The 19,835-nt window shown below is 43.7% G+C and overlaps 1 protein-coding gene across 9 annotated transcripts in view; it reads right to left on the bottom strand.

The window, feature by feature from the left end:
• Window positions 1–19,835, bottom strand: part of RGMB (repulsive guidance molecule BMP co-receptor b) — a 47,393-nt gene that overhangs the window by 16,961 nt on the left and 10,597 nt on the right. For 4 of the 9 annotated variants that reach the window (XM_069775755.1, XM_069775756.1, XM_069775754.1 and 1 more), the window contains exon 3: window positions 4,921–5,512. In XM_069775755.1, coding sequence (XP_069631856.1) covers window positions 4,921–5,512 — 592 coding nt within the window. Of the gene's footprint in view, window positions 1–633; window positions 5,513–19,835 lie in introns of those variants that run through there. The other 5 variants (XM_069775759.1, XM_069775763.1, XM_069775760.1 and 2 more) reach the window with 2 other exon arrangements.

The following is a 19,835-nucleotide window of genomic DNA, read 5'->3' as shown; positions in this document are numbered from 1 at the left end:
GAGGAATTTTAACTTGCCTCTCCCAAACTCTGGCAGACTGCTCACCACCACTACACTGTAACAACTCTTACCCATCATCTGCCAAACATGGACCGAGCAAGTCAGGTACCTGCCAAAAAAAGTCCTGCAAGTAAACCAAGCAGATGAACAACACATGAATCTGGCTAGGGTGCAGGTAAAACACTCAAGACTGCATTTGTTTTCTCTGCTCAGCAGCAAAAATACAGGTTCTTTGAGGGACTTTGCGGGATTAAGATGAGAGAAATAGAGATCCTAAAGAAATGTCTTGGTTCAAGTTGAGAAGGCTTCACTGTGTATTTCAATTTTGGATTTAAACACTTCACACACCAACTAGACATATAAAATCTTTTGTAGGCGCAGCCCTCAGCACATACTGGAATCAATGACATGTATGCATTTCGTTTATATAATGGAATATTCTTCTACTGTTATGGTGTAGAAAAAAAGGGAAATTAAGCTTCAAAACTCTAATAATAATGAAAATAATTCCTATAAAGAAAAGTTATTGGCACTCCATATGCCTCACATTAAGTCCTTTTTATATCTAGTTATCTATTCTGATACATATCCCTGCATGCATCCAAAGTCTGTAATAAATCTTACTGTTCACAGTTGATTTACTACCAGCAGCTTTTAATTTCAATGAAGTGTAATTTACAAACATAGTCAGATTAAAAGAATTCTAAATCAGATCAGATGCAATTGTTTTACATCAGCATCACAAAAATTTACCTGCATACTTGTACTTGATCTGTGGCTACACTGCTCTCTAAAACAGCTAATTAGTAAGAATGATAAAATCTAATGAACAACATTGACCCACACAATCCTTATTTGTTTTGAATATAGATGGAGAGAACTAGCAGCACAACACAGAGAATACTTGTCTTGTAAAAAACAACAAAGAATACCTTCTAAAAAAAGGGAATTATTACTAGTCATGTCTATGCATTGTATAGATGGTAGTCTTTAATAGCTAGAATAGGAAAAGACAGAAAGAAATACAGTTTATATCAGTCAAGATACAGATGGGAATTAAAATAACCCAAAGCATGAAAATGTCAGTGTAAAACACTGCAGCTGTACTTACATGAAGAAAATGAATGCAAGATTTGAAACTGTGCTATGAGTCTGTCAAAAGAGAAGAAAGCCACAAACCACTTGGGCTTTTTTTCAGAACACATCCACTAGTAAAACCTTCATTAGGCAGTGCAAAGCTTCTAACATTGCTTGCTTCACTTCAGGGTGTATGTAAGCAAATAGCCACCTGCACATCCTCAAAACCCATAAATTGCATGGTATCCATAATGCTAAGGTAAGAGAACATAAATAGTTGGTGATCTATTTTCAGGCAGTACAGCAGAAGTTTGAAAGGAAATGCACTACTGAAGGGCCCTAACTTGACCATAAGAACAAACAGGTGGTCTATGCAGTTTATACTTCCAGACAGGTTTTCCAGGAAGAGAGAAAAAGATAATTTTTGGTTTGACAGTCAGTTGAGCATATTCCCTTTTATAATACCCTTGTTTAGGAGCTGTATGTACATACAAAATGTAGGATTAAGCACCCAGTTCTCTGCTTGGTTCTGTGACATGCTTCCTAGGGAATTTGTCAAGACTCCACAACTACAGAAAACTATCCTCAGCTGCTGTTAAGAGCTCTGTTAGCATAGGATTACTTAAAATAACCTTTTGAATAAGCCACTAATATCCAAGGAGTCAAGCTAAGCTCAAGACAAAGGCCAACAACAGACAGTGTCAGTAATAGCTTACTACTTGTTGCATTAAAATACTAATGATCATGCTATATTGCCTTCTGCAGAGCTTGTGGTGATAGATCAACACCTTTGAAAGTAAGCTCTTACAGATTCAATGGCCTCCTTCTGTATACACTAGACATACATATATTTAAAGCTCCCTTTGCTTTCTACAGTGGTTTCCACAAAGCATTTCAATGATGTATCTACCATGTAAGACTGTTACACACACACCTCAAATTCTAGCTGTAATACAAGCTTAGCAAAACAACATTCAAAGTTGTGTTTCTTGGTATGTGTCTGACATAACTTGTTTCAAGTTTTGGCACTTTCAGTTTGCCTTCATACTGTGTGATTAGCCCTGCAGGTGAAATATTACAGGCTCCCATGTATACTTAGCAGATCATCTTGTTATATGAAGATCTGTAATCTTATGGACTTCTATATCATTTATTCTTTCAATGCCTCAATCTCTTTTTCAGTTTTACAGCAAGTAATTTTCTCTTCCAGGGTTCTTCTTGTCTGCGACTTCTCCAGTAACTTTAAAAGAGGATTTTCATATTGGCTCTCAAGATGGATGCAGCAATATGAAATAACTGTGTTAAAGCTCTTCTAAGTACCTCCACAAATACTGCAAAGGAACTGTGCAAGTGGGATCCTGAAGGGATGGTTCCTGCTGTTAGTTTCCCACACACTGCCTCTTCAATAAACTGGCCTGGTTTGCAGCTGCTGGTCATAAATTTCACTACACAGCTTATTTAGCAGAGGGGAAACAAGCATCTGCAAAGAAGTATAATGACCGTACTCAGCACAATCCTATCCAACAAGTGATGGCTAGGAGACAAATTGGGGCTTTATTTATAGATTGCCTGCCCAGTACGTGGCCCACATCCCCAATTTCTATGCACCCCATCAGGGGTCACTAACACATTACAGACGTTCCTCAGCAGGGTAGGCAACTTTATTCTTCTATCATAATAATTTAAACTATTTACAGATGGCACAGCCACTCTTCCACAAACATATACTTACTGGTATATTCATGAACCACATCTAAAAGGTTTTGCAAAGACTGACACATTGTTGGGTTTCCAAGCATGAAAAAAAAAAAAAAAAATCTATAGCCTTCAAAAAGACAGCCATTTTGAGGGCCTGTGAAAAAAAACATTCCCTCTAAGCTTAAGTTTTCTCCAGAGACCATTCACTACCTTCAAAATATCCGCATTTGATATTAACTAAAGCTCTCTTGGCCATGGCAGAATTCAAGAATGTACACTTGCAAATAACATTTTCTCAAGAAATTCCACAGCAGGAGCAAGAAAATGGGAAACTCTTTAGGGGAATTACTACATTTCTGAAATACTATTTATCTGAGAGGCTCACAACTCAATGTTAGTATACATATATACAGCATATATATGCATATACATATATATGATCCAGGGACAGAGAAAATTAACTAGTATATGGTGCCTGCCCAATAAGTATGTGCACCACTGCAAGCAAAACTAGGTTCATCTGTCAGCTTTCAGCCATGAGAACTTTAAATTCAGAACATTGATGAGGAAGCTGAGCCACACAAAATACGGAGAAGCCTGTCACCATCAGGTGAAACCACATGAGCCATTTTATCAGACATATAAGTCCACGAGCCTAACTCATCTGAAACAACACCATCAGACAGCACAGACACAAGAAGCTGCCAATAGTCTAGTCTAAAATAAAGTTTCACCTTCAGCCTTAACTCAGTTCTGACTACTTTAATCTCAAGTATTCCCAGAATAACACCTCTATGCAGTTACCCATCAACACAGGGAATTAATTAGTTTATTTGAGAAGACTGCTGCTGTCCTTACCAGTCAACAGTCCCTAACCCAGCCAAGAGTCTTCATAAAACCTAGGAACTTTCGTTCCACGAATGAACTCCATCTCCCTCCACCAAGGACTAGCTCGTTTGCTTAACAAAGGTAAGTGCTACTTGAGTCTTACTCAGGTAGCACTTCTAACATGTCAGTCCAGTCTCAGATGAACAGTTTTGAGAGTGAAATAAGCCCATCTTGGAGCTGGGTTTATTACAGCATGTATTAAAGCTTCCATTTCTTGCAGCAGATTAAGGCACTAAGTAAAACCAACCTTCAGGCCACCAAATCATTCTTCTAGCTCCTCAGTAACATTCGTCAGAGCCTGTGGCGTCACTCCCCTCCTCCTGAATGTATAGACTGAATTAGCACCTAAGCAAAGGACAGAATTCAGGCTTGTGATTTCTCCAGTCCATCTTGGAGAATGACTTAACCCTAGAGGTTTGAGGCAGCTGCAATAGTTACATTACATGCTTACACAACTAGACCACTAATATCTTTTAAAATCATCATCTTCTCCACTGGTTCTAATAAGCTTTGTAAGTCTCACTCCAACACATTTCCTCTTCTTCTTTTGAAACTCATGCCATGAAACTAGGAAATGTCAAAATTACAAAGAAGGTTCTGTAATTCATGTTATCCAAGACGGTCATGTGAGCTAATGGGAAGCACTTCACTTTCTCCCTCCAAAGAAAGGATGGCCATTAGTTTGAGGGACAGAAGACAATCCCATTCTTAATGATTTTAACTAGTAAACCCAGCAAATCACCAACATTATTACAGGACAAGAGACTCTAAGACTCTAGAGTAAGAGAAATGACAGAAAAAAACCACAAATTGATCCAGTTAAAAAAAAATGTGTTAAACCAAGTAGTACTTACAGGGAGCGCTGAGTATTGTATGTACAAGTTTATATGAATAATACATAGTTACTCAGATACACACATAAATATTTAATATATAAAAAATAAAGTGCTTTCTATCAGGTCCCCATGCAGGGACATTATAAAACATTTCACCAACTGCAAAACAAATAGATACAAAGAATACTACATCAAACATACATGAAAACAGTTAACACAGTATGTACAATCTGTTGGGTGTCCCAAAACAAAACATCCCTTCATATACATGGTATATACATATACACTCATCTTTACTCAATATATTATGACAATATATATTTCAAAATTTTGTTAGAAGCAAAAAAACCCTACAAAAATGCAATAAGGATCAAGCACACAAGTCCAACACTGACAAATACTTTGCTACCCTTGCCCACACCTCCACTGCTGGGAAAGATATGCCAGTGCTCTTTTCTGGGGTGCAGTGCCTCCACATCCTGCAAGGCACTGTGAGCAGCAGTTGTGAAGTTAGCGTCACCAGTGGTGAGTAGGTCAAATACACATGAGTAAAAATAGATGTCCTTCACCAGCATCTTCTCATAGCATTTCGTGGTGGCACTTTCCAGTGTGTACACTGACCAGGGATGAGCAGCACCACCCTGAGGGAGCAACTGCCCTATTACAGGCAATGGTAAGTGGCCACTATCATCAATACGTTCACTTGAAGGGCAACCGTTCACACAGAGCTGCAGATCCTGGCTCTCCTCATAGGCCATCACCAATTCTTGAGGCATGCGAATGGCCAATGTTAAGTAGTGCCCAAGCTGGCGTATATACATGGTGGTCCCAATGTACCTGGCATGCATTTCGATGTATTTGCCACTGACTTTCTCCACAATTCGCAAGCTCTTGGTGTTCCCATCACCTCCACTTGTTGTACCATCAACAAAAGCTGCAGGCAAGTCATCAGTCACTGCTTGATATACTTTCTGATCTGTACAGTCTTGGTATGATTTAAAGATAACAGTTATCTGGGGGGGGGTGGGAAGGGGAAAAAAAAAAAGCAAAGTTAGTGGAAAAAAATCATTTCAGTCCTTTCCATTTCGCAGCTGAACATATCTGGGACTGCCCACTACCTCAGAGCTTGGTAGTTGTCCCCAACTCACGCCTAAAGGAAAACAGTCTGTACACATGCTTAAAGCAATATTTTACCAGATGGCGATTACTAAATTTGTTCTTACATTGGCCTAGAAGCAAGACTATGAGTATGTGGCAACAGCCACAAGGTCAAGAAAGGAAAAGGCTTTATATTTAATTAAGCATCACAAGTCCCTCCTGCCTGATGGTTTCTTAACACTTTGGAGTGCATCCTGCAGTCACAGAGAAGTCTAAGTGCCAAGTAATTCCCACAATGCTAGTCACTATGGGAAAAACAGAATAAGACTGTGCAAAATCACAGAAAGGTACAAGAGAACTCAGCTTCCCCCACTAACAATATTCTCAATCACTCCTTTTATAGTGACTCTACGACCACTGTTGGGGTACTGTACACTTGTTGGATGTGTTGCCAGGATTAGTTGTGTGAGACTACTTTAAAAGCACTGATGTATTTAGTGCTTTATCAGCCACCAACACAACAGGCAGTGAGATGACAGATGCATGACCAGGAAGAACAACTAGTCAAATAACTGCTTAGGGCTCCTGGACCCATTAGTCCTTGGAACTGGGAGATTTGACACTTCCAGTCCACTGTTGCTAGAAAATGTGCCCATGGAGAAACAAAGCAAGACTGAACAATATTCAAAGACATGCCTTTGAAGAGTGACTTCCAACACAGAAACCAGGAGCATAAAGCAATTACTCATTCTTTTAAGATTACAACTGGCCTTTTAAACCTTTACATTTATCTGAATAAGCAACAACAGAAAGAGTAGGTCCTCCAGTCTTATTTGAAGGGAATAATTAGGCTATTCGGCAGACCAAGTTTGGAGTATTTAGTCGTTTTTCCTATAATAGAAAGTATAATGAGGAATCACATATAAATATTAGAAACAGATATGCTACTTCCTTTACAGTTTCAGAGGGGAGTGACTTCTTAAAAGGTCAAAGGCAATTCTACACCACGAATAGGTATTTTAATCATTATTTTCACCATTGACTGATTACATCAAAATTACTTACAGTCTTATTTAAGCAGTCTGCTACAAGATTCAGCGTACTCCAAAACATATTAGAAAGCATTTTCAACCCAACATTACACTTCTTCCTTAAAATCTACTCTATATCAAACTTACATTTTAATTTCTGTTAACCAGCACACTTCTGCACAACGGTTTCCTGTCCCTCTACTTTGAGGTAACAGCTAGAGGTTAAATAAACAGATGATTACAGACAATCCGAATGAAACCTCTACCCTCATTAGCCTCACCTCTCCATACCATACCAGTTGTATAAGACAGAAGTCTTCCCTTCTCCCTCCTCCCACTGCAACAATTTCTCCTTTGGAGTATGCAGACATACCCTAAACAGTATTTCATTGTTTTTCAATGTTTGGTTTGTCCCAGTTGGTTGACGTTGTCAGTCTTTGTGTCTCATACACACAAACAATACTTGCTATTTTGATTTCCTATGTTCCCACTGGCACTTTCTGACTGGAATTTTCCACTGTTTTTTCTTTGCAATAAGCAGTTATACAGCTAGCTTGAGACCATCTGCAGTCAAGCAATTTGGTAAACTGATGTCTGTAGACCACAGCTAAGCTTGAATGCCTACGCCCCAAATCCAGCAAATCCAGAAGTGCCCTTGCTGCGGTAAAGACCACCTCACAACTCTATGATTAATGAAGTAAGCTCAGCAACTCAAAGAAGAGAAACCCGAGATCTGCCAAGTGATTAGTATTTCTGCATATAATCCAGAGCCTCATGTATTAAACCAGGTCTTATATAACACAGTTTTGATGAAATAGGCTTCTATCTCAGCCTGCACAGACAAAGAAGCATTCCTACTTCCCCAAGCACATTTGCATTGCTCTGCAAGGAAAGAATGATTTACATTTCAACAGAAGTAAAGCTCTAAGTTTGCTCAGCACCTGAACTGTCTGGAGTCAAAAAGAGTTAATGGTTTTAATGAGACACAGAACTGGCTACTTAAAACAGTTAAGCAAGGCACCTGACAAAATTTATCAGGAAGCAGCCACCAAACTGCTTCCCCCCTCTGCAAGAATGAATTGCACGCAATTTCAGAGACAGGGAGAACAGAAGCTTCCACCCTAAGCCAAGATTAGAAATAACACTGCACATTGAATGAGGGCTGAACGACTATTAAGTGAATGAAGGCCTCCACATACACCTTGCAAAGATGCTCCGAACAGAGAATCAACAGAGACCATTAAGACTTTCCAAGGACACACTCATATGGATATTGTGTTTTCTGTTGTGTGACATCCATCTAATCCATAGGCCAGATCAGTAAAACCAGAGTTCTGTAAGGTCCTTTCCTTATCACCCACTCCTACCTCAATCTCATGCCCTGGTACTGAGGGATACTCAAGACCTTGTTGTGAAGGGAGATGAAGGAAATTCCACTGCAAAGCTTCCTCCGTTTAAGTTTTCAAGGTAACAGAATGCATTAAATAGTGAAAAAGGTTATTTCAAACAAATTTAATGTGTTATATGTGTAAAGGTTCATATAGTACTTTCTACACTCTGGCTGGGTTATAAGAACGCCCCCACAAAGCTGCTCATGCTTCATTGTTTACAGACTAGAAACTAGCTGCCATTTCTAAACCTAGCACAGAAAAATCCAAATGCCAGAATATTCAGATAAAGAAAGTTTTTTTGAAAGTATTGGTATCTCAGCCTTGTTCTCTGGGCACATACAGAGCTCTTAAGCTACTGCAGGAAGGAACCTAGAAGATGAAAATAAGATTATTCCAGATTTACCTGAAGATACAATATACAACCATCAGCTATACTAAGAGTTCTAAAAGCAATAAACCCCCCCCATGCATTCAATCTGCACTTGAAATATTTCATTTGGACTTCATCATCCCACTCCTACTGATGCCAGTAACATCGTCCTCTCTGAGTGTACAGATCACAAAGATTACTTAAATCCCAAGGCACATTCAAAGCCTTTCAAGGATGGTGTTACTGAGTGGCCAAAGTGAAGTTTCTGGAAGACCTTCACAAATTTGTAAAGGTGCCTGGTTTGTATGCCTTAAACAAAAGCAACACTTTCAACTCTGAATTCTTCTACTAGTCTTCACTAGTGCCATAACACAATTACAGTGCTGTAGGTCTGACTATATGTTGCTATTTTTCCATGCATTTCATAGAATCATGGAATCATTTAGGTTGGAAAAGACCCTTAAAATCGAGTCCAACTGTAAACCTAACACCACCAAGTCCCACTAAACCATGTCCCTAAGTGCCACATGTACATGTCTTTTAAACACCTCCAGGGATGGTGACTCAAACACTTCATTGGGCAGCCTGTTCTAATGCTTGATAACCCTTTGGGTGAAGAAATTTATCCTAATATCCAGTCTAAACCTCCCCTGGCGCAACTTGAGGTCATTTCCTCTCCTCCTATCAGTTGTTACTTGGGAGAAGAGACTGACACCCACTTCACTACAACCTCTTTTCAGTTAGTTGTAGAGCACGATAAGGTCTCCCCTCAGCCTCCTTTTCTCCAGGCTAAACAACCCCGGTTCCCTCAGCTGCTCCTCATAAGACTTGTTCTCCAGGGCCTTCAGCAGCTTCCCTGCTCTTCTTTGGACACACTCCAGCACCTGAGTGTCTTTCTTGTAGTGAGGAGCCCAAAACTGGACACAGTATTGAAGGTGCAGTCTCACCAGTGCCGAGGACAAAGGGACAATCGCTTCCCTAGTCCTGCTGGCCACACTATTTCTGATACAAGCCAGGATGCTGTTGGCCTTCTAGGCCACCTGGGCACACTGCTGGCTCGTATTCAGGCAGCTGTCGACCAACACCCCCAGGTCCTTTTCTGCCAGGCAGCTTTCCAGCCACTCTTCCCCAAGCCTGTAGTGTTGTATGACGTTGTTACGACCCAAGTGAAGGATGCAGTACTTAGCCTTTTTGAATCTCATACAATTGGCTTTGGCCCATTGATTCAGCCTGTCCAGTTCCCTCTGTAGAGCCTTTGTACCCTCAAGCAGATCAACACTTGCACCCAGCATGGCATTGTCTGCAAAGTGACTGAGGGCGCACTCAATCCCCTCATCCAGATCATTGATAAAGGTATCAATCAGAACTGGCCACAATACCGAGCCCTCTAGAACACCACTTGTGATCAGCCACCAACTAGATTTAACTTCATTCACCACAACTCTTTGTGCCTGACAATCCAGAAAGTTTTTTACCCAGTAAGCAGTACATTCATCAAAGCCATGAGCAGCCAGTTTCTCCAGGAGAATGCTGTGGGAAACAGTGTCAAAGGCTTTACTTAAGTCCAGGTAAGCAACATCCACAGCCTTTCCCTCACCCACTGAGCAGGTCATCTTGTCATAGAAGGAGATCAGGTTAGTCAAACAGGACCTGCCTTTCATAAACCTATGCTGACTGCACTTGATCTCTTGGTTGTCCTGTACGTGCCATGTGATGGCACTCAAGATGATGTGCTCCACAACCCTCCCCCTCGCCAGCACCAAGGTCAGGCTGACAGGCCTGTAGTTCCCCAGATCCTCTTCCTGGCCCTTCTTGTAGATGGGCATAACAGTTGCTAACCTCCAGTCAACTGGGACCTCCCCGGTTAGCCAAGACTGCTGATAAATGATTGAAAGTGGCTTGGTGAGCGTTTCCGTCAGCTCCCTCTGTACACTGGTGTCCTGCTTCCAGCTGGGATAGAGTTGTCTTCCTAGTAGCTGGTACAGTGCTATGTTTTGAGTTCAGTATCAGAAGAATGTTGATAACACTGATGTTTTCAGTTGCTGCTAAGTAGTGTTTAGTCTAAAGTCAAGGATTTTTCAGCTTCTCATGCCCAGCCAGCAAGAAAGCCAGAGGGGCACAAGAAGCTGGCACAGGACACAGCCAGGGCAGCTGACCCAAAGTGGCCAACGGGGTATTCCATGCCATGTGATGTCACATCTAGTATAGGAAGTGGGAAGTGGGGGCAGGGAATCACTGCTTGGGGACTAACTGGGTGTCGACTGGCAGGTGGTAAGCAATTGCACTGTGCATCATTTGTACATTCCAATCCTTTTATTATTACTGTTATCATTTTACTAGTGTTATCGTTATCACCATTAGTTTCTTCTTTCCTCTTCTATTAAACCATTCTTACCTCAACCCACAAGTTTTACTTCTTTTCCCGATTTTTTCCCCCATACCACTGGGTGGGAGGGGAGTGAGTGAGCAGTTGCGTGGTGCTTGGTTGCTGGCTGGGGTTAAACCACAACAGTCCTTTTTGGTGCCCAACGTGGGGCTTGAAGGGTCGAGGTAACGACAAACCTGACCAGAGCTTGTTAAAACAAATTTGTTACAAGCATTCATTATGTTGGTCTAATAGTTGCTGGTCACTATGTTGTTTTATGTGTTCTTAGAGTTGTTGCTCTCGTTTTTAAAGTTCTGTTATATATCACCTTGTTTGCTGTATGTAGTCCCTGTTCTGCTGCGTATCATCCGTGGGAGGTGGATTAAGGTTTTCGCTTTGATGTATTGTGTAACACTGGTTTATGGTATGATAAAGTTATCGGTTGTGGGATTAATCCAGTATTTGCACTCAGCATTTTCACCTCTATACTTCGGGAGCCATCTGTGGGAAACAATATTAATAATTACACCATTTACCTTTCTTCCTCGAAAAGCCAATCTATGGGTGGGGTACCTTTCTTCCCCTTTCCCTTCTCCTTCAGTCCAGTTACAATAGCATTTGGGAACTTTGAAAAATTTGAATACCCTTGGGATGTTGAGACCAGCACGGTCCTAGCCCTACTGCTAGGAATTAGCATGCTCCTGAATGTGGTTCAGCTCTTGTTTAAGGTTAAACAACTATTTAAGATCACCCAGAGATCTGTCCCGAGGCTGGATAATTATGAGTGGCAGGGCATGTGGAGTAGTATGGGCAAGTATCTAGAACAGTGGACACCTCCAATGTTTTGGAAATTCACCTCTGAACAAGTGCAGAATCTGGAAGAACTAGTAAAATATTTGGAAAAGGTGTGCTGTCACCCTGGCAGCTCCAGAGAGATACAAATTACTGCAACGTGCTGGGGCCTGGCTCACACCTATAGAGCCCTGTTCAACACCACTCAGTACCCTCGAAGGGAGGAGAAGGTCTCTGGATTTGACAACAAGACCACAGGCACTGTGGCTACCCAAACCTCGGCAACGGGCACTGCGGTCCCTCCAGCCCCAGCGACGAGAACTGCGGCTACCCAAACCTCGGCAACGGGCACTGCAGTTCCTCCAGCCCCAGCAATGAGCACTGCGGCTACCCAAACCTTGGCGACAGGCACTGTGGTTCCTCCAGCCCCAGCGATGAGCACTGCAGCTACCTAAACCTCAGCAATGGGCACTGCAGTTCCTCCAGCCCTGGTGACGAGCACTGCAGCTACCCAAACCTCAGCAAGCGATACTGCAACTGAACCAGTGGACCAACCCGCACCAGTATCAGTTGCCCCCATACAGAAGAAGAAATACACAAAAAAATCAGTTCACTTAGCAAAGGATGAAGTTGAGCGAGGGTCATCATGGGAACAGGAGGAAGAGGCAGAAGAAGAGGTAATCACCCAATCCGTATCCTTGAGTGAGCTGTGGGATATGCGAAAAGATTTCAGCCACCGTATAAGTGAGCGTATTATCACCTGACTCCTCCAATGCTGGGACAATGGGGCTAATAGCTTGGAATTAGAAGGTAGGGAAGCCAAGCAGTTGGGATTGCTTGCCAGGGAAGGTAGCATTGACAAGGCAGCTGGAAAAGGGACACAAGCCATCAGCTTGTGCCTCTGGAGGCGGCTCCTGTCAAGCGTGAAGGAAAGATACCCCTTCAAGGAATATATTATATGTCAGTCAAGCAAGTGGACCACCATGGAGAGAGGTACCCAATATCTGAGAGAATTAGCCATGCTAGAGATGATTCATTATGACCCGGACAACCCACAATTACCCAAAGATCCAGACGAAGTCCCATGTGGCAGAAGTTTATATGGAGCGCACCATCACCCTATGCCAACTCACTGGCGATAATGATCTGGAAAGACGAAGAGGCACCAACAGTGGATGAATTGGCTCGCCAACTCCATCAATACGAAGAAAATCTCCCCTCCTCCCTACAAGCTTGCATTTCAGCTGTGGAGAGGCTGTCCCGGGATGTCCAACAAATCAAAGAGGATGTCCTACTCCCCACTTGTAAGGACCAATGTCTCAGCCATTAGGAGTGAGCGTTCTTCTGCCTGAGGAACAGCGTATAGAAGGTACACACCACGAGGTACCCTGTGGTTTTACCTATGTGATCATGGAGAGGACATGAGGAAATGGGATGGAAAACCTGCCTCAGTCCTAAATGCAAGGGTACGTGAGTTGTGAGGAAAAATCACTACAAAAGGGGATTCTACCAGGAAAAATGCTGCTCCAGTTTCCAAACAGAGTAGAAGGGCTGATCTTATTTCTGATCCTCTTGACGGGACTTCCAAGCCAATTTTACGAGGAGTACTGGATACTCTGACCAGAATTAGGGGGGTCCTGCCTCCAGCCAGGTGGAGGAAAGGGATAACCGGGTCTATTGGACTGTGTGGATTCGATGGCCTGGCACGTCAGACCCACAGGAGTATAAGGCTCTAGTAGACACCGGCGCACAGTGCACTCTAATGCCATCAAGTTATAAAGGGGCAAAACCCATCTGTATTTCTGGTGTGACAGGGGGATCCCAAGAGTTAACTGTATTGGAAGCTGAAGTAAGCCTAACTGGAAATGAATGGCAGAAACACCCCATTGTGACTGGTCCAGAGGCTCCATGCATCCTTGGCATAGACTATCTCAGGAGAGGGTATTTTGAGGACCCAAAGAGGTATCAATGGGCTTTCAATATAGCTGCCTTGGAGACAGAGGGAGTTGAACAGCGGTCTACCCTGCCAGGTCTCTCTCAAGACCCTTTGACTGTGGGGTTGCTGAGGGTTGAAGAACAACAGGTGCGAATTGCTACCATGACGGTGTACCAGTGCCAATACTGCACCAACTGAGACTCTCTGATTCCCATCCATAAGCTGATTCATCAACTGGAGAGCCAAGGAGTGATCAGCAAAACTTGCTCACCTTTTAATAGTCCCATATGGGCAGTGTGAAAGTCTAATGGGGAGTGGAGACTAACAGTTGACTATCGTGGCCTGAATGAAGTTATGCCACCGCTGAGTGCTGCTGTGCCAGATATGCTAGAACTTCAATACGAACTAGAGTCAAAGGCAGCCAAGTGGTATGCCACAATTGACATTGCTAATGCGTTTTTCTCAATCCCTCTAGCAGCAGAGTGTCATCCACAATTTGCCTTTACTTGGAGGGGTGTCCAGTACACTTGGAATCGATTGCCCCAGGGGTGGAAACACAGCCCCACCATTTGCCATGGACTAATCCAGACTGCACTGGAGAAGGGTGAAGCTCTGGAACATTTGCAATACATCAATGACATTATCGTACGGGGTAACATGGCAGAAGTCTTTGAGAAGGGGAAGAAAATAATCGAAATCCTTGTGAAAGCCAGTTTTGCCATAAAAGAAAGTAAGGTCAAGGGACCTGCACAGGAGATACAGTTCTTAGGAATAAAATGGCAAGATGGACATCGTCAGATCCCCATGGATGTGATTAAGAGAATAGCAGCTGTATCTCCACCAACTAATAAAAAGGAAACACAGGCCTTCTTAGGTGTTGTGGGTTTTTGGAGAATGCATAGTCCAAATTACAGTCTGATTGTAAGCCCTCTTTATCAAGTGACCCAGACTAAGAATGATTTTAAATGAGGCCCTGAGCAACAACAAGCCTTTGAACAAATTAAACGGGAGATTGTTCATGCAGTAGCCCTTGGACCAGTCCGGGCAGGACAAGATGTTAAAAATGTGCTCTATACTGCAGCCGGAGAGAATGGCCCTACCTGGAGCCTCTGGCAAAAAGCACCTGGGGAGACCCGAGGCCGACCCCTGGGGTTTTGGAGTTGGGGATAACGAGGATCCAAGGCCCACTATACTCCAACCAAAAAACAGGTATTGGCAGCATGCGAAGGATTTCGAGCTGCCTCAGAAGTGTTTGATACTGAAACATAGCTCCTTTTAGCACCCCGATTGCTGGTTTTGGGCTGGATGTCCAAAGGGAGGGTCTCCTCTACACATCACACAACTGATGCCACATGGACTAAGTGGGTCGCACTGATCACACAACGAGCTTGCACAGGAAACCCCAGTCACCCAGGAATTTTGGAAGTAATCATGGAGTGGCTAGAAGGCAAAGATTTTGGAATGTTGCCAGAGGAGGAGGCGACGCATGCTGAAGAGGCCCCACTGTACGATAAACCATCAGAAAATGAGAGGCAATATGCCCTGTTCACTGACAGGTCCTGTCGCATTGTGGGAAAGCATCGGAGGTGGAAGGCTGCTGTATGGAGTCCTACACGACTAGTTGCAGAACCTGCTGAAGGAGAAGGTGAATCGAGTCAGTTTGCAGAGGTGAAAGCCACCCAGCTAGTGTTAGACATTGCTGAAAGAGAAAAGTGGCCAGTGCTCTATCTATACACTGACTCATGGATGGTGGCAAATGCCCTGGGGGGATGGTTACAGCAATGGAAACAGCAACTGGCAGTGCAGAGGTAAACCATTTGGGCTTAAGCACTGTGGCAAGATACTGCGTCCCAGCTAGAGAATCTGGTTGTAAAAGTATGTCATGTAGATGCTCACATACCCAAGGGTCAGGCCACTGAAAAACATCAGAACAACCAACAGGTGGATCAGGCTGCCAAGATTGAAGTGGCTCAGGTGGACCTGGACTGGCAACATAAGGGTGAGCTATTTATGGCTCGGTGGGCCCATGACACCTCAGCCCATCAGGGAAGAGATGCAACGTGTAGATGTGCTTGTGATTGAGGGGTAGACTTGACCATGGACACTATTGTGCACGTTATTGATGAATGTGAAACATGTGCTGCAGTTAAGCAAGCCAAGTGGTTAAAGCCCCTGTGGTATGGAGGGCAATGGATGAAATATAAATATGGGGAAGCCTGGCAGATTGACTATACTACACTCCCACAAACTCGCAAAGGCAAGTGCCATGTGCTTACAATGGTGGAAGCAACCACCAGATAGCTGGAAACATATTCTGTGCCCCATGCCACCACCTGGAACACTATCCTGGGCCTTGAAAAGCAGGTCTTGTGGTGACACCACAACACAGAAAGAATTGAGTCAGACAACAGGACTCACTTCCGAAACAACGTCACAGACACCTGGGCCAAAGAGCATGGCATTGAGCGGGTGTATCATATCCCCTATCATGCACCAGCCTCTGCGAAAATTGAACAATACAATGGACTGTTAAAGACTACACTGAGAGCAATGGGGGGTGGAACCTTCAAACATTGGGATACACATTTAGCAAAAGCCACCTGGTTAGTCAACACCAGAGGATCTGCCAATCAGGGTGGCCCTGTCCAGTCAGAATTTTTACGTACTGTAGAAGGGGATAAAGTCCCTGTAGTGCACATAAAAAATATGTTAGGGAAGACAGTCTGGGTTACTCCTGCCTCAGGCAAAGGCAAACCCATTCATGGGATTGCTTTTGCTCAAGGACCTGGGTGCACTTGGTGGGTGATGCGAAAAGATGGAGAAGTCAGATGTGTGCCTCAAGGGGATCTGATTTTAGGTGAGAATAGCCCGAATTAAACTGTATGATATTAGTTGCTATATAACCCTGCTACTGTATGTTATCACTAGTATAATTGTTATATGCTATATCCATAGTACTACAGTAAGAATCACTTAGATCGAGCAAGAATGAACTGTGATAAAACTGAGCAAAGCGCAGTAGTGATGGAACCAGAACTGACTCTAGCATGCAACAATCCAATGGTGCACACCATCCTCCTGCTGTGTCCAATGTCACCTGCTCATCACACCGCACTGAAGCCCAATCCTGCTGTACTGACTGAGAGGATTTTGCATCATCCCTCCTGCCCAGAAAGACTGGTATGACAGATGGAGCGCAGAGTCAGGAACTAAATGAACTCAACGAACAGTTATGAACAAGACCCATGAACTAAAGGAATGATATCTGTGTGTGTGTATACATATATATACCATTGTTTATGTGTCTCAAAGGGATGGCAAAGGTGATGATGATTGACTGGGACGTAACTGAAGGTATGGGAACTGAGCATGACATCAATGGTATAGAGTAAGGGGTGGATACTGTCCTGGTTTCAGCTAGGATAGAGTTAACTGTCTTCCTAGTAGCTGGTACAGTGCTATGTTTTGAGTTCAGTATGAGAAGAATGTTGGTAACACTAATGTTGTCAGTTGCTGCTAAGTAGTGTTTAGTCTGAAGTCAAGGGTTTTTTTCAGCTTCTCATGCCCAGCCAGCAAGAAAGCCAGAGGGGCACAAGAAGTTGGCACAGGACACAGTCAGGGCAGCTGACCCAAACTGGCCAACGCGGTATTCCATACCATGGGACGTCCCACCTAGTATATAAACTGGGGGGAGTGGGGGCGGGGGGATCACTGCTCGGGGACTAACTGGGTGTCGATCGGCGGGTGGTGAGCAACTGCACTGTGCATCATTTGTACATTCCAATCCTTTTATTATTACTGTTATCATTTTACTAGTGTTATCACTATTAGTTTCTTCTTTCCCCTTCTATTAAACCATTCTTACCTCAACGCACAAGTTTTACTTCTTTTCCTGATTTTCTCCCCCATCCCACTGGGTGGGAGGGGAGTGAGTGAGCAGTTTCGTGGTGCTTGGTTGCTGGCTGGGGTTAAACCACAACAACTGGGGTGGATCCCACCTGGCCCCAGAGACTTTTGTGTGTCTGAGTGGTGTAGCAGGTCAGTAACCATTTCCCCTTAGATTATGGAGGCTTCAGTCTGCTCCCTGTCCCTGTCTTCCAGCTCAGCAGGCTGGGTATCCTGAGAACAACTGGTCTTACTGTTAAAGACTGAGGCAAAGGAAGCATTACGTACCTCAGGCTTTTCCTCATCCTTTGTCACTATGTATCCCCACGCATTCAATAAGGGATGGAGATTGTCTTTAGCCCTCCTTTTGTTGTGAATGAATTTATAGAAACATTTTGTACTGTCTTTTACTGCAGTAGACAATAATTAAGTTCTAGTTGGGCTTTGGCCCTTCTAATTTTCTCCCTGTGTAACATCATGACAACCTTGTAGTCCTCCTGACTTGCCTGCTCCTTCTTCCAAAGGTCATAAACTCTTTTTTTTACCCCAAGTTCCAGCCAAAGCTCTCTGTTCAGCGAAGCTGGTCTTCTTCCCTGACAGCTCGTCTTTTGGCACATGGGGACAGCCTGCTCCTGCACCTTTAAGATTTCCTTCTTGAAGAATGTCCAGCCTTCCTGGACTCCTTCAGGACTGCCTCCCAAGGGACTCTGTCAACTAGGCTCCTAAACAGGCCAAAGTCTGCCCTCTGGATGTCCAAGGTAGCAGTTCTGCTAACCACATTGCTTAGATCTCCAAGAATCAATATGCCCAAGACAGTCTCCAACCATCACATCACTCGCAAGTCCTTCTCTGTTCGCAAACAACAGGTCCAAGTGGGGCACCTTCCCTAGTCGGCTCACTCACCAGCTGTGTCAGGAAGTTATACCTTCCATACACTCCAGGAATATCCTAGACTGTTTCCTCTCCGCTGTATTGTATTTCCAGCAGACATCTGCTAAGTTGAAGTCCCCCGTGAGAACAAGGGCTAGCAATTGTGAGACTTCTCCTAGATGCTTATAGACTATTTCACCTGCCTCTTCATCCTGGCTGGGTGGTTCATAACAGACTCCCACCATGATATCTGTCTTATTGGCCTTTCCCCTGACTGTTACCCATAAACACTCGACCCCTTCATCACCATCATCAAGCTCCAGACAGTCAAAATACTCCCTAACATACATACAGGGCTACCCCACCACCTCTCCTCCCTTGCTCTCCCTTCTGAAGAACTTAGAGCCATCCATTGCAGCACTCCAGTTGTGTAAGTCATCCCACCATGTTTCCACGATTGCAATTATATCATAGTTTTCCAGCTGCACAGTGGCCTTCCACTCCTCTTGTTTGTTGCCTATGCTGCATGCATGAGTATAGATGCATTTCAGTTGGGCTATTGATCCTGCCACCTTTTTTGGGGGAGAAGCCTTAATTCCTATGTGGCTGTTCTCAGGTGCTTCTGTTGTTTCTAACACATCAACAACCCTTGTGCCTTTGCTGTCCCGTGGATCTCCATCCCCTACCCGCACTGAAATGGCTAAGCTGCTGCGTGCATTAGTATAGAGACATTTCAAATGTGCTACAGTGTACTCAGCACATCATCAAGCAGACTGAAGGACCTCACTAGCACACCATCCTTCAAACACAGGTGTGGTGCCCCATGGCTTATCTCTAGGGAGCCTGGTTTTATCCCTTTCCCCTGGTCAAATGCAGTTCAAAGCTCTTTCAGTGATCCCTGCTAACTCTTTGGCAAAGATCCTTTTCCCACTTTCAGAAAGGTGTACCCCATCTGTTGCCAGCAGGCCTGGTGTCATGTAGACCAACCCATGATCAAAAGAACCCTACAATTCTGCTGGTGACACCAGTCATGGAGCCAGATATTGATCAGCTGGATCTTCCCGTTTCTTCCAGCATCATTCCTTGCAACTGGAAGCATAGAGGAGAAAACTGCTTGTGCTCCTGGTCCCTTAACCAGTCATCCCAAGGCCCTGAAGTCTCTTTTGAACACCCTTGGACTTACTGCAACTTTGTTGCTGCCTACATGATAAAGCAATAACGGATAACAATCCGAGGGCTGTACCAGAGTAGGACGTTTTCTCATAACATCTTTAACCCCATCTAGGCCTTCCACAACAAGACACAAATCCAATTCCTGTACCTAGAAAGCCATTCAAGTCTTCTATGCCTACTACAGGCAAAATTCCTGAGGAAAGAATTCAGACAGAACCTGCCTAAGAATTAGACTTCATCCAGATGTTAAAAAACAGATATGAGGTACCACATGCAAGAAGGTGACACTACCAACTGAACAGGCAGCGACTCTGGACAAATCTAAAGGTTGTTGGTTGTTCTTTTGTTTTGATTGTGGTTGGTTTTTGTTGGTTTTGTTTTGGGTTTTTTTAACATAGGACAGAAGGTTCTTGTTGCTCTATGGA

This window comes from Haliaeetus albicilla, chromosome Z, assembly GCF_947461875.1.
Source record: "Haliaeetus albicilla chromosome Z, bHalAlb1.1, whole genome shotgun sequence".
Classification (NCBI taxonomy): Eukaryota; Metazoa; Chordata; class Aves; order Accipitriformes; family Accipitridae; genus Haliaeetus; species Haliaeetus albicilla.
The sequence above is the reverse complement of the archived record's forward strand: the minus strand, read 5'-3'. Positions and strand labels throughout refer to the sequence as shown.